General features: G+C 38.6%; 1 protein-coding gene across 1 annotated transcript; it reads right to left on the bottom strand.

Moving 5' to 3' along the window:
• Positions 1-3,299: 3,299 nt before the first annotated feature.
• LOC310963309 (TNFAIP3-interacting protein 3-like) lies at positions 3,300-6,529 on the bottom strand (the record flags this gene model as incomplete). The annotated part of the gene is made up of 9 exons (XM_083936051.1): positions 3,300-3,413; positions 3,517-3,642; positions 4,817-4,894; positions 4,983-5,096; positions 5,193-5,303; positions 5,394-5,459; positions 5,555-5,626; positions 5,856-5,949; positions 6,444-6,529. The coding sequence occupies 9 exons, from the start codon at positions 6,527-6,529 to the stop codon at positions 3,300-3,302; spliced, it is 861 nt and encodes a 286-aa protein (XP_083792177.1).
• Positions 6,530-13,891: the final 7,362 nt, after the last annotated feature.

Consider the following 13,891-nt stretch of genomic DNA (forward strand, 5'->3'; position numbering starts at 1 on the left):
TGCCAAACTAATTCCCATCAGCGTCAGTTATACTTTATGTTATACTTGGGAAATGTTAGCATGCTAGCACATTAAATAAGCTGGTGGACATGGTATAAACATCGGGGGGTCATCCCAATGTTCCCCGGTCGCATAAGCCTATGCCTCCGCTGATTTAATTTAGCATTTTGTTAGGGTTAGGGGTTACGGTTAGGGTGAGGGTTAGGGTAAGGGTCTACATAGGCCTATTTGCCAGGGACTTCACACTGATGGTGGAAAATTAACAGAACGGGAACATAGGACCCTTATAGGCTATAAAAAGCAATTCTAGGCTATGTAGCACTCTGTAGAACGGCTTTTTTGAAGCTATCGAACTTACTTAATAACTTGCTCTTCTGGTTTGTACCCTAATTGTTGAATGCACTTATTGGAAGTCGTTTTGGACAAAAGCGTCAGCTAAATGAAATGTAATGTAATGTAACATAGATACGCTCTCAACATCAGTTAGCATTAGCATTCAGCAGAGCAAAACCCCACTCTCTGTCTCTTCAGGTGTTCAGGATACAGCACATGTGGAGGAAGGGTGGCTAACCTTAAATATATAAGTGGAAGAAGAGGATTACCTTTGCGTCAATGTGTACAGACCCACTGGGACTGCCTCTGGAGAAGCTACCAGTTAGCACACATATGACACATAATGACTCAGCTAACCAGGCCACAGTGGAAACATATGGTAGTGAGCTGCTGACCAGCTGCCAAGAGTAAATAACTGTAACTGAATTAAATGCAAAACAGGGATTTGCTAAGTTTGAGTTGTTTGGTTGTCCTTGTGATGGTGTGGATTCATGGGAGGGAGGTCTGGCTTCAGGAGGGGCCTTCTAGTGTGATGGTTCACCCCCTCGCAGTTTACCAGAACGTGGTTGTGGTCTTCATTCATTCATTCCTTCTGTAGAGGTCCCTAGAGGTTGTAGATTTCTCAGTGCTGCAGATGCTAACATGAGGTGATAGTGTTGCGGTCTGACTAATTGTTTGCTATTTTTTAAATAAGAACGTGCACCTGGCAACTGGGACTTCCTGGATCAAATAATCAGCCATAAATAGAGACACAAATACAGTTAGTATGTTTGGATACGCTGCAGGGGTCTTCAGGGTGTCTATGTTGATGAGTCTGAAGTGAATATTAGATATTTCACTCAGGATATGGAATGCAGACATTTTACTGTGCACAAAGATATCTCCATGAGTGGAGAGGAAGAGGTTATAATCAGCAATCACTGGTATTTTTATGATTATGTATCAAATGACAATGAAAAACAACACAGACATTGTTGAGTGCTCCGGCTGTAATGTTAATCTTTTGGTTCACTTTCTCCTCTCTCAGGGTGTCATCTAAACTCGCAGTAGGCAGCTGTTTACACGGAAAACGATCCTAAAACCCACTGGACACTACCTTCTCAGCACCAAACAGCAGAAGGACACAGTGAGAGACAAGCGGATGAACAGAGTGGAGCATTTTTCTGTGCTCATTACTTGATTCTGCTGCTGCCAAGTGGCCAAAAACGGTTATTGCAGGAGCGATCCCCTCTCCTCTCCTAAAGTGCTCTGGCAATGATCACTTTATCACAGTTGATGCTTGATATAGACACATACAGGGAAGGGACTTATGAGAAATTTTGATATTTCAGTTTAAAGCATTATTACGGTGTAAAATCTTCCCATTGTCTTTTTCGGCAAATTCGGTCATCAAATAAGCCATCAAGATCATTTTTTGCCAGTATGAAAACCAGTAGTGGCCGGCCGGTTAGGCTTTTTCTGCCGTATCTCGTGACTTTCTGCTTAGTCCAAAGATGTCTTCTCCCAATGCTCCACTGAACACGTGCGCTGTTGAGCTCTTTGTTCACTCCAGGATCAGAAAGTTACAAGTCAAGTTAACTCAGATGAACCCAGTTTTTTAGCTCTTTAAGGAAACATGAGTACCTACTTACATTCAATACGTTCAATCAACAGGAACGTGAGAAATAAGTAGAGTACACCAACATGATTTAGAGACTTACCAATTGGCCCCTGTACCAGCTCCTCTCATAGTAAAGTCCAATCAAGTCAATTGCCAAATGCAGTCCAAAAGGAGCCCACTGGTGCTTTGATTAATGTGTAGGGACTCTTATCATAATACTGCAGGGGTTTGGTGTTATTTTGAGCAGTATAAGTGGTTAAAAAAGCCTTCACCGTGCTGCCCCAACCGGATTTCTCCGTTAATCAATTATACAGGAAAAATTGTCCCGATGGCTTATTTGATGACCGAATTTGCCAAAAAAGACCCTGGGTGGATTTTATACCGGAATTAAGCCTTAGGACATTTTCGGGTCCAGCTATTGTTGGTGTGTTTCTGAAAGGTCTTATGCTGATGGGACTGACCAATCGTGAGTTAGGTAAAATCTTAAGACCCTTTAATGTTTTTTTTGTCTTGTATACCTGCAGGACACTAGTATGAACCTATAAGGACTGACAGTGGCAGTGCTATGAACATTTTGAAAATTTTCAAAATATAATGCATTGTCACCCCGGTATGGAGAGGGAACATGTGATACCAGTGATGAACATGTACATGAACAGCTCACACATTCAATGCTTTATTTTCACAATAAATAGACAAAAATACCCTTCATACATTCAGAAATATACTGTAAAAATAAATGTTCTTATAAATTACTTCTTCTTCCACAACCTCTGTGTTTCCTCTGATAGGCCTGAGGTGCAAATGAACTGATGCTAAACGACAGGAAGACATACTTCTTTGCAATGTGGTGCTCGTTCTTCATGTTCTTAAAGTGTCAGCATACCGCAGAGGTGCTTTATAGTGAGCCACAATTCATTCAAGCTCTTTTGTCACCTCATTGCTTGCATTTTAATTCCTCCTGACCGACGCAGGGTGTGCCTGTGTACGTCTGAGTTTCAGCACTCACCTCTGACGCACAGCGGGACAAGACCATTCATTGTCAAAGCAGACCACTGCGATAATGATGCTTTGTTTTTTCTTGGATCCCTCATTCATGTTGAATCTTTGGTAAAGTCGATAGTGTTTGGGCAGTGCAATAACTGATATCTTACGCGCAATGAGTATTTTTATTTCACTCTGCTGATTTTCTCCTCTTTACGAAGTGTTATACTAGAAGGTCACGTTTCTATGAACCTGCAGCAACAGAACAGAGCTCACTGCCTTGACGTTTGCCTGCCTGTAAACTAGCAAAGGCTCACCCTTATGAACTGTAATCTGAGACGTGCAGCATAAGAGTGATTAGGTTGTTGAATTTCACAGTTTATCAACGTCTTTGCAGCTGGATGTGGTTCTGGTTAATCTGGCGGACCTCCCACTTTGTGGCTTGATTAGTGCAGGTGCATTCATGTGCGGGCTGTGGTGGCCGAGGCTGGATCACCTGAAAAATCAGAGACACTAAAATTAAAGTCTTTAATGCCTTGATTCTATATTTACTGTGTGAACATGGCAGAATACAACCACATAAACTCCAGATGTTGTACCTGAGATTTGAAAACACGTAGCTCACTGTCAACCTTCCTGAACTTCTTCTCTTGGTCCAGATACTTCTCCTTAAGCTTCTCTCTGTCCTTGCGCTCCTTCAAAAAGTCCTCCTTGTAGACTTCGGCCTAAAAAATGAACAACAAGGAAACATAAGAAGTGAAATGAGGGAAGAATTAGACATTTTGGAAAAAATAGCCTTGTTGCTTTCTTGCAGAAAGTTGGAAGAGAAGATTGGCCTGTGAATATTCTCATTTGTCCAGGTCATTGTTATCCTCAAAGCAAATTTCAGTCAAAAGCAACTAGACTTGGTTATTTGTCTAGGAAGTATTTCACCTCTTATGCAAGAGGCTTCATCAGTTCATGTACGCATCTGTCCAGGCTAGGACTGGTCCCAGCTTTGAGGAAGAGAAGATTGATATCACTCTCACTTCTGTACGTTATATCGGAAGCAGCTTATTAGCTTAGCATTTCCCTGTCTTTTATTATAAAGCAGGTCTTGGTATTATAAATACTGTTAAAGTATCAGAACGCTCAATCCACAGAGAAATGCACACATCCCGTATTCATAAACTGTGCCTTTAAACGAGCCGTCAGGGCTTCTGTATGGTTGTGATGGCACAACTTTACTATATTAAAGTAGAAAGTGCAGCTACAGTGGCGTTACAGTCATTCCCTGACTGCAATGACTGTGCAGTGAGAGCAGAGGCGCAGATGCGGAAGACCTGGAAATGTTGACCAATCAGAGCACACTGGGCTTTTTTAGGAAAGGGACTTAAAGGGAGAGGCGCTTAAATGGAGCACTTCAGACAGAGAGCGAATACAGGCACATTTAGACAGACAGTATGAGACACATAATGTGTTTTTAATTAGTACAAACCCAAAATACAAGTATGAACCTGGATATTAGCATAATATGGGACCTTTAATTTGTCTGAAAATTAGTGTAAAGAAACTTGTTATGTGTCAGACTTCTTCTTGGTGGGATTGGCCAGTCAGAAGGTTACTGCTACAGGCCAAGAAATAGTCCAACAAAACCCCTCCATTAAACCCCAATCTGTCATTTTTACTTTGTTTTTTGTACGGACAATAACGTAAGGGGGATTTTATTACCAGTAGACAGAGCCAAGCCACTTCCCTCCTCTCTCTAGTCTTTGTTCTAAGTTTAGCTACCTGTCTGCTGCCTGCCGCTTCATATTTTACGTACACACATGAGTAAACTCTTGTCAAGATAGCGTATATCAGTAAATATAATAAGCGTATATATGTGTCTATAAATATGCACAAATATGATTATCCCACCTGATATTTCCAGACATCCTGTAGTGTTTCACTGCTCACATGGAGTGGTTGAGTAGTCTGATGTGCCTCCTGTAGAGCCTGTACACACACATTAAAGCAGCTGTAATACCAATGTTGTTGCAGGGAACAAACACGGTCTCGGATACGTAACATTTCCAGGGCTCACCTTGTTCAGTCGTTTGATCTCCTGCTGCTGATGCTGCCCTTTTCGGGTCAGAGTGCCGTTTTGTTCTCGCAGCTCCTCCGCCTCTTTTTCTGCTTTTAACAACTCGTCTCCAGCCTGTGAGGATTTTTACCACAAGGATCAAATCATTAACAAGTTTTTCTTTTACAGATTTAATTAAAATGCCTTAAATTAAATAAATACCGCATTTACCCGTGTGTTCTCTTTATCTTTGACTTTCTTGTGTAACGTCATGTTCTTTTCTCCTTCACACTTCTTCTCTTCAGAGTGATATTGTTGTATTAATTCCCTTAAAGCTCTGACCTGAGGTGAGTCAAAGGACACAAGGCATGAAAGCACTGCGATGACATATAAATGACAAGTTGCTGAATGAAAGAAGGACAGTGAATTTACCTTCTCTTTGTAGTACTGTGCCATGGTGCGGTACTCTTTTGCCCATTTCTCATTAATAGAAAGAAGCTGAGTAAAAGAGAAAGAACATGAATCTTTAAAGTACTGAGACTATATGTGTGTTTGTGAGATGACTATAAATCTCACTTCTGAAATGTACTCACCTCTTGCCTCTGCTCCTCCATGATAAGAATCTGTGCTTTCATTTGGACGTCACTGCTGCTGGCAGCTTCCGACTGAAGCAAATAAAAGAGGGAGAAAAGAGGAACTATTAAACTATGGCACACGGTGTCCATGTGTGACTACACGGGCAATTATGCAATATAACTGCATTCAACCAACTTCCTTTTACACATTTTTGGAAGTTTTGCTTTAGAAGTGTTTCCAGTAACACAAAGAACACGGTCATTTCCGTTCAGTCAGGGAATAACGCATATCTTCCGATGTTGCAACTATTAATTTTACCTGAGTGTCTCCCAGCAGACTGTCGGGATGATGGACTGCTGCTGTGTGAAGCTGTTCTCCAGCGGCGACAGGGTCCACCACACAAACCTCCCACCTGCAAACAAAAATAAACATCTAGCGTTAATTTGGCTTTTTATTAATAGCACCAAGCCGGCAGTGGTGGAATGTGACAAAGTGCATTTACTCAAGTACTATGTTGTGGTAAAAATCTAGACAAACCTGTACTTTACGTGAGTATTTCAATTATACTTCTACATTTAAGAGAAAAACATAATTTTTACTCCACTACATTTAAAAAAAGGTTACTTTTAACATCAAAAGAAACATACAGTATATGATGCAGTACTACTATTCTCCACCAAAGTATATAAACTAAATTATCTTGCAGTAAACAGAGACATTGTGTATATAATAAGTACTTTTACGTCTGCTAATACTACATTATTTACACATATTTACACTGAGCTTTTACTTATATTTTGAATTCAGGACTTTTGCTTGGATTGTGGTATTTCTGAGTACTTCTTCCACCACTGAAAGACATTAAATCACAGGAAGTCCTCTGCATGCAGTGATAATATCTGATACCTGTCTATGTTTGGCAGTGATGGATACAGTCTGTGTGTCCGTCTGTTGTGTGAGGTCTGTGATCGCTCCGCAGGCGCTATGTCCATTGTGTTTTCATGTAGCGACTGTCAAAACACAGGGGAGGACATACATTATATATAACAGACATTTTAAAATCGGTACATCCAATAATCTGCCCGCACAGATCTTAAGCTTTGATGCGTTCAGGACGTTTTTAAACAAAATATTTATTTTATGCTTTTAATAGATACAGCTGACTGACATTTCTTAGTCGTTTCCTTATAATAATATTTGATTTTCTTTATTTCAACTTTATTGTTTGAAAAGTAAACTTTCATCTTATATCAATGACAACAGATTATATTACATATGAATTTACATCCATTAACAAAAGACTATAGAAATTAATCAAACTGAAAACCCAAAGCAAAAAAAAGAAAACATTTTTTTTAGATAAATGAAAATCAATAAAATATAAATACAAAGAAAATAGAAATGTAAATGACTTTATGAAGGGACTGCCAACACATTTCACTAAATAGACTTTGTAATATCCTCATTACTAATATGTCAGATTATCTACTGTTACTATCTATACTATACTATCATACTAACTGTATACTATAATAACACAAGGGGAAACATTCATTTGTTAATTGACAGAAAAATATGCACGTTTGATAATCAATAAATTGTACGAAATGTTTAGAATCAAAAATGACAAAGATTTTCTGGTTCATTTCTAATGTTTCTTATATTATTACCTTTAAGCATTTTGAAGAAGCCACCTCCACTAAGCCTTTTTTCTCACATTTATTAGATTAAATCATTAAAAAAAAAAAAAAATGTAATAAATATATACATTTTGGAGATGCTGTACTGTGATGCAGTGTGCAGAAAATGGCACAATGTGGCAGCCGACTATAAAACCCCACCTAGAGGATGCGTGAATTATCTCACTTGGAGCTCTCAGATATCTTCCTACCACATTTCACACAATACAGACATGTAAGAAGAACTATGTCTTTATAAATCTATATACAGCCTGTGTTGTTGTATATATAATGTATTGATGGTGTGTTGTATTTCTCTAAACATAACTCAATAATAATAAAACATACACGTGACTATCTTTGTTTAAATATGCAGAAACACATATATATAACAATTACTAATGAAACCAATTCAAATCTCACCATCTTATTATTTCCTTGGGTCCTCCACATGCAGATGCCACAACAGCTGGATTTGAAGCAGCGACTCGCTGCACCTGCACTTATAGCTGCTCCTACGTCATTCAACCAGCCTCGTCCAATCAGCTGCCGGGATTCCCTCTCGCAGCGGGCGCAGTCACCGGGGCAGAGCCGCTGACGGGCTGTATCGGAGGAAAGGAAAGTACAAGTCGGTGCTCCGCAGCTCCACCGATGACTCACGTGAGAACTATCTGACTTCACCCTGCAAGTAATGACACACGGCACAAGAGTTTAATCTCTGCTTTGGTTTTGTTTTATTTTCTCAAGGCCTTTTTCATTTTATGCAATGTGGCTGACTGACGCTTCTGAAACTGTTCATTATAATATTGACTTTACGTGATTGTTTTAGAGGCATTTCAATCGCCATTATTCATTAAATAACATCATATAAATAAATAAATGCGTGCAAAACAGACAAAAACAGTAATTAATAATAAAAATATACAATAAATGAAGAGTAATACAATCTATAAATGAATCAAATGGAATTGATGGAAATAAATCAAATTAAATACAAAAGAATCAACTTTTCAATCAGCCTAATACTAGGACCCTTTCTTTTTTTCGACTTTAATGAATAAATAAATAAAAATAAGTGGACTATACGCTACATTTATGACATAACAGTCTTTCTTATCCTGTAGTTGGCTATCTTTATGAAAAGCTTGATTTTTTTTCACTTATTTTTTTAAATAAAGGAATGAAAAATTGGGATGGCTCTCTCTTGAACTAAAGTAAGATTCCAGAACATCAAATATCTATACAGTGAGATAGAGGGGAGAGGTAAAATCTTTTTTTTCTTTTTTTACAGTGGACAACACGAGTGAACTAGTCAGCGTGTTTTCTTCCTGGGTGCTTAAACTTCACACACTTAGAAGCCGGAAAACGATGTGAAAGACACCCGTGTCAAGATGAAACTGTCCACAGAAAACACACAAGAGAACGTGCTGCGGGAAACTCACACATCTTTTAATGAACCTGTTACTCAACGTGTTGAGTCAGAGCCACTTGTTTCAGGGAAGGAGGAGAGGGGAAACACGCCACCGCTCCTCCTCCTCCAGTAACCGGCACTCACTGCAGGGGAGTGCCTGTGTTCTTTCTAGGAACGTTTTACTGAAGTTACTCACATTTCGACCACCTTTTTTTTTTTTAGTGGTTAAAAAAAGGCATCAAATCAAGCTGATGTCCACATGTAAATACACAGTTCCCCTCTAGTCACACACTGAATGGCTTTTTTTATGTCTTCTCTTTCTGTTGAAGTGGGAGCTTCCACCTGCATTCATTTTAGCAGATGTTGGGAAGGCATTACAGGAGCAAGAGAGCTTCTATTAAAGCCAAATAAAGAGACAGCCCTCCCCAATGAGGATGTTTTTCTAGTCTATATGTCAGCGAGAGTTGAGTTAACACACCACTATAATTATTCAGAGTACAAAGTTAAAGGCATGACCTATCTGAGTTCATTTAGGCTAACTTTTGTCTTTTGAGAAAATTTGGTTTCAATGAGAAAATACATTTGAATGAAAGTAGCCTACAATGGGGTCATCCCTATGTTCCCCGGATCCTATGTTCCCCAGGAGCAGGGAACATAGGACCCCCCCTCTGCCTTCGCTGTTTTAATTCAGCATTTTGGTACGGCTAGAGGTTAGGGTTAGGGTTAGAGTGAGGGTCAGGGTTAGGGGGTAGTGTTAGGGTCTACGTAGGCCTTTTTGCCGGAGAATTCAGAACTGATTGTGGAAAAAAATAACAGACCAGGAAACTTGGGACCCTTTCTGTGCAGTGGGGAACACAGTAATACCGTAATAATAATATTAATAATAATAATAATAATAATAATAATAATAATAATAATAATATAAGTACTTTCTCAGTATTCAAAGACGCTTTACACATAAAAAATAAAATAAACAATCTAACAGGAAGCACGTTAAACAACACTAGGAACTTTTTTTTAAAAAGGGTCCCATGTTCCCCGGCCACATAGGAACTTTTTTTTAAAAAAGGGTCCCATGTTCCCCGGTCACATAGGACCTTTTTTTTAAAAAGGGTCCCATGTTTCCCGGTCACATAGGACCTTTTTTTAAAAAAGGGTCCCATGTTTCCCGGTCACATAGGACCTTTTTTTAAAAAAGGGTCCCATGTTTCCCGGTCACATAGGACCTTTCTTAAAAAAGGGTCCCATGTTCCCCGGTCACATACACACAGGACCTTTTTTGGGAAAAGCGGTCACCTACAAAGTGGGGAACATAGGACCCGGGCCTCCTACAATGCTGACTACAAATCCAATGATATGTTTGTTTCTGGTTCGAGGACATTTCATTTGTACGTGTAGGTGTTTTATAGCCCATAGAGTATTTGTAGTTTAATTGTAATGAACATCTTTAAGGAAGAGTTGTGCAAAACATGCTTATTTGATTTCTTGCCGAGAGTTATATGAGAAAACTTGAATGATTGATATATAGCTTACGTTCGCTTAGCAGAAGTACCAGGCTAGCTCTTTCAACTCTTTGCTAAGCAAAGCTATGTTAGCTATAGCTTCATATTTAGCATACAGACATAAGTGGTATCAATCTTCTTGTCTAACTAACAGCAAGAAAGTGATCAATCATCTGCATACTTTTGGACATAAAGTGTTTACAACCCTAAGAGAACAGTGTTTGGATCATATTTGTTTGACCAAATGAAGCTTTTCTGGTGCTACTACCTGATAGCAGAGGGAGTGGTAAACTCATACCCAGACATTTTTTTTCCTAAGATTAACACTTATTCAATTTTGACAATATACACCCATATAGCTAAAAACAGCATTTAACTAGCAAATGGGGACCATTACAATGCACTCAGAGCCAGAACTGAAATATTTTCATCACAAAAAACTAAAGTATTTCAAAGATTTTTTATTTTTACAGTTCTATACCCAAATTGGTATCTAGAATTTTACACATAACATGCTTAAAATGTAGGCTCTTTGCACTTGAAACTCAGCAAACAGATTACTTTACTAACCTTCTTATCAAATGACTGATGTCTAGGGTAAAGTGCAACATATAAGCCAGATAATTGTTTAAATTCCCTTTAATTCAAAGTATATGATGGACAAATGTGTGAAAATGAGAAAGAAAAGGGGTAATATGTTTTACTGTAATCACATCAATGCTGTTATCATCTCTAGTGCTGTATAAAAAGTATTATTGGTGGTGTTGGTGTCAGCGGCAGTGACTGAAAACTGTGATGGTGTTTACGGACATGACAGTACTAGTCACACTCACCCATGTTGTGGTTTTACAGAAGGGGCCTTTCTTCATGTGACACCTGTGCAGTGTGTTCCCAGCACCGACTGCAGCCGGTTTACGGGTACGTGTGACACAGCAGCCAGTCACTAGAAAGGAAAGATGAGGTTATCGCTGTGATCCTACTTCCTGCCACAACAGTCTCACTCTAAAACATTCACAATTTAAGTTCCTCTCTGCGTCGCTGTGCAGACGCCTCCAGTTCAAACATAAAAGATAAGACGTCTTGTGGCCTACACATTCAAATATAAAAGCAAAATTAGGTGTCGTGTTTTCAGAGCACTTTCTATTCCCTTCAGTGGTTTTGTATATTTGCATACACCTTTGTCGAACCTTCGTCCAATTTCAAGTGAATCAAAAAAGAAAGAAAAACTAAGGCGATAAAATTTGCATGCTTGTCAAAGTGCAATGGTATTAAATGTCAGGTAGAGTTTCTCATGAGTATTTCAAGAACTTTGTGTTTCTGTGCGGTTTTGTTTTGTGCAGTTCCCACACATTTAATCACTTCATAGAAAACAACCCTCAGTGGTCTAAGAAGTATTCAGATATTTTACTTTAGTTAAAGTAAAAATACTCCAGTGTAGTCCTGCATTCAAACTCTGACTCAAGTAACATCAAACACAGCAAAATCAAAAGTGTTAGATTTCCAGTCTTGGTGTTGTGTGTTAAAAATACATTGTCAATTCGACACCTGTTCAGTCTAATTCCACTATGTGAGTTCATCAAAAGAGTCGGTGTTAATGCTGATTTTAAAATCAACAGAGTTGCTCCAAGAATTACAACGTATCTGTGAACTTTGTTTTCCCTTCGTTTGACTCAACCGAGTATCTTTGTGTAAGTAAATGAAACGCAACATGTCCATTTAGTAATACTTTCTATGCAGTAGTATTTTATATGTGTCGATAATAATAAGTCTCAGAGTCCTGTCTGCACCGTGACCATAGACTGTGATTGTGACAAAGTCCCATGTTAAGGTTACCATGACTGTTGTATGCTTTGTTTGGGTGCATTAATGTTCCTTTTGCACAAGAGTGTGGATGAACATAATTTGCATAGCGTAAATATACACGTTTGGATAACAGTAGTATTCTTAACACGTTTAACACTCTCTCTCTCTCACTCACTCTCTAGTGTTAATATATTTGAGTGTCATTCAGTGTTAAAGAAACACACTGATGGTGTGAACGTTTGACACTACACACTAGTGTTAGGTCAATTCAAGACTAATGTGTGTTAAATTTCCATCTCTTGAGGCTGTTGTTCCAACTCTGTCACAGTGCTAACTGTTTGACACTTTCAAAAGTGTTGTTTTAACTTGACCTAGAGTGGACCAATATAGACACTTCCAAATTTGCTGTGTACCAAAAGAAAAAATAGTCAGTATGCAGAATGGTTCAGAACCATGTATATTATTATATATTAAGTTTGGTCACATAATAAATATAATAATATATTGTATATAGAGGATATCACAAACCTCTGTCTTTATTTTGTTAGTTAATATCTTTTGTTTTGGTTGATTCATGCAAAATGTATTATTTTTATAATAAAATAGCACATGTTTCACACAGGCAATCGTTATCCCACTTCAGAATCAAAAAACAAGTTCCCACAGCTTAAATATTAACATTTTATTTGAAAACATTTCATTCTGCCAGCAGGTGGAAGTATTATTGTCAGTTGCATGTCATTAGTTGGCAGCCATGGTATTTTTACCTTACAGTACAAACTCTAGATTTAATTTAAAAAAAGGTGCATTGTCATATTGTAAAAATGTATCAGTGACATTTATATAAAAACGTTTAAGATTAAGTCAAACTGGCCCAAAGGTAGAAAAAAAAACAAAAAAAAACAATTCAATATAAGACATTATTTCATCAACAAAGATTTTTTTACAGGAATGAACAAATATTTGAACAGATGGGTATTGTTGGGTCTCATATAATCTCATTTAGTTCATGCATCTTCACCAACAGGCTCCACAAGGTATCTTTGGATTAGAGATGCACTCCTGAATCCGAGCTCTGCAGAAAGAGAGACAGAGATAACACACAGTCGACACTGAGAGGACAGAAACAACTTGTGGTGACGTCCTCTCACACCAACATGCTACCAAGCTCCTCTCCTGTGGAACCACCTCCCAAGTGTTATTCTGAAGGCAGACACTGTCCCCATATTTAAGAGTAAACTTAAAACTTTCCTTTTTGATAAAGCTTACAGCTAGGGCTTACGAGCCCTTAGCTATGTTGTTATTTTTAAGCTGATTTTGTTCTGCTTAATTATGCTGCTATAGGCCTAGTCTGCCGGGGGATAATACTTTTCCTGATACTCTGAGCTTCTCTCCTCTCTGTCTGTATCATTCATGTCTCATCAATGCATGTTACTAATTCAACTTCTTCCCCGGAGTTGTTTTTGCTTTGTCGTCTTGCAGGTCTCTGCTGATCGTGGTGGTGCCTGCTGCCGTGGTCCTGCATGACGCTTCCTGCTACTATTATATTCTATCATCTTAGCTGTGCTTGTTTCTACTATTCTGCTGTATTAACTGCCATAACATATAGGTCATATTCACATTACTATAGATATTATTATAGTTACTGGAAGTGTGTCTGTCTCTGTCTTTGTATCTGTCTCTGTCTCTCTCTGTCCATCTGTCTGTCTTTTCTCTCTTTCTCTCTCCTTTTCTTCTTCCCCACCCGGTGCAGACAGATGTCCGTCCTCCACAGAGCTGGGTCTGTCTGACGTTCCTGTCTGTTAAAGGGAAGGTTTTCGTTGCCACCGTACTCTACGGGGGAATTGTTGGGTCTATGTAAATCATAAATAAGTCATAGAGTGTGGTCTATACCTACTCTGTAAAGTGTCCTGATATAACTTTTGTTATGATTTGGCACATTGAATTGAATTGAATTAC

Source organism: Echiichthys vipera (assembly GCF_963691815.1).
Source record: "Echiichthys vipera genome assembly, chromosome: 21".
NCBI lineage: Eukaryota > Metazoa > Chordata > Actinopteri > Perciformes > Trachinidae > Echiichthys > Echiichthys vipera.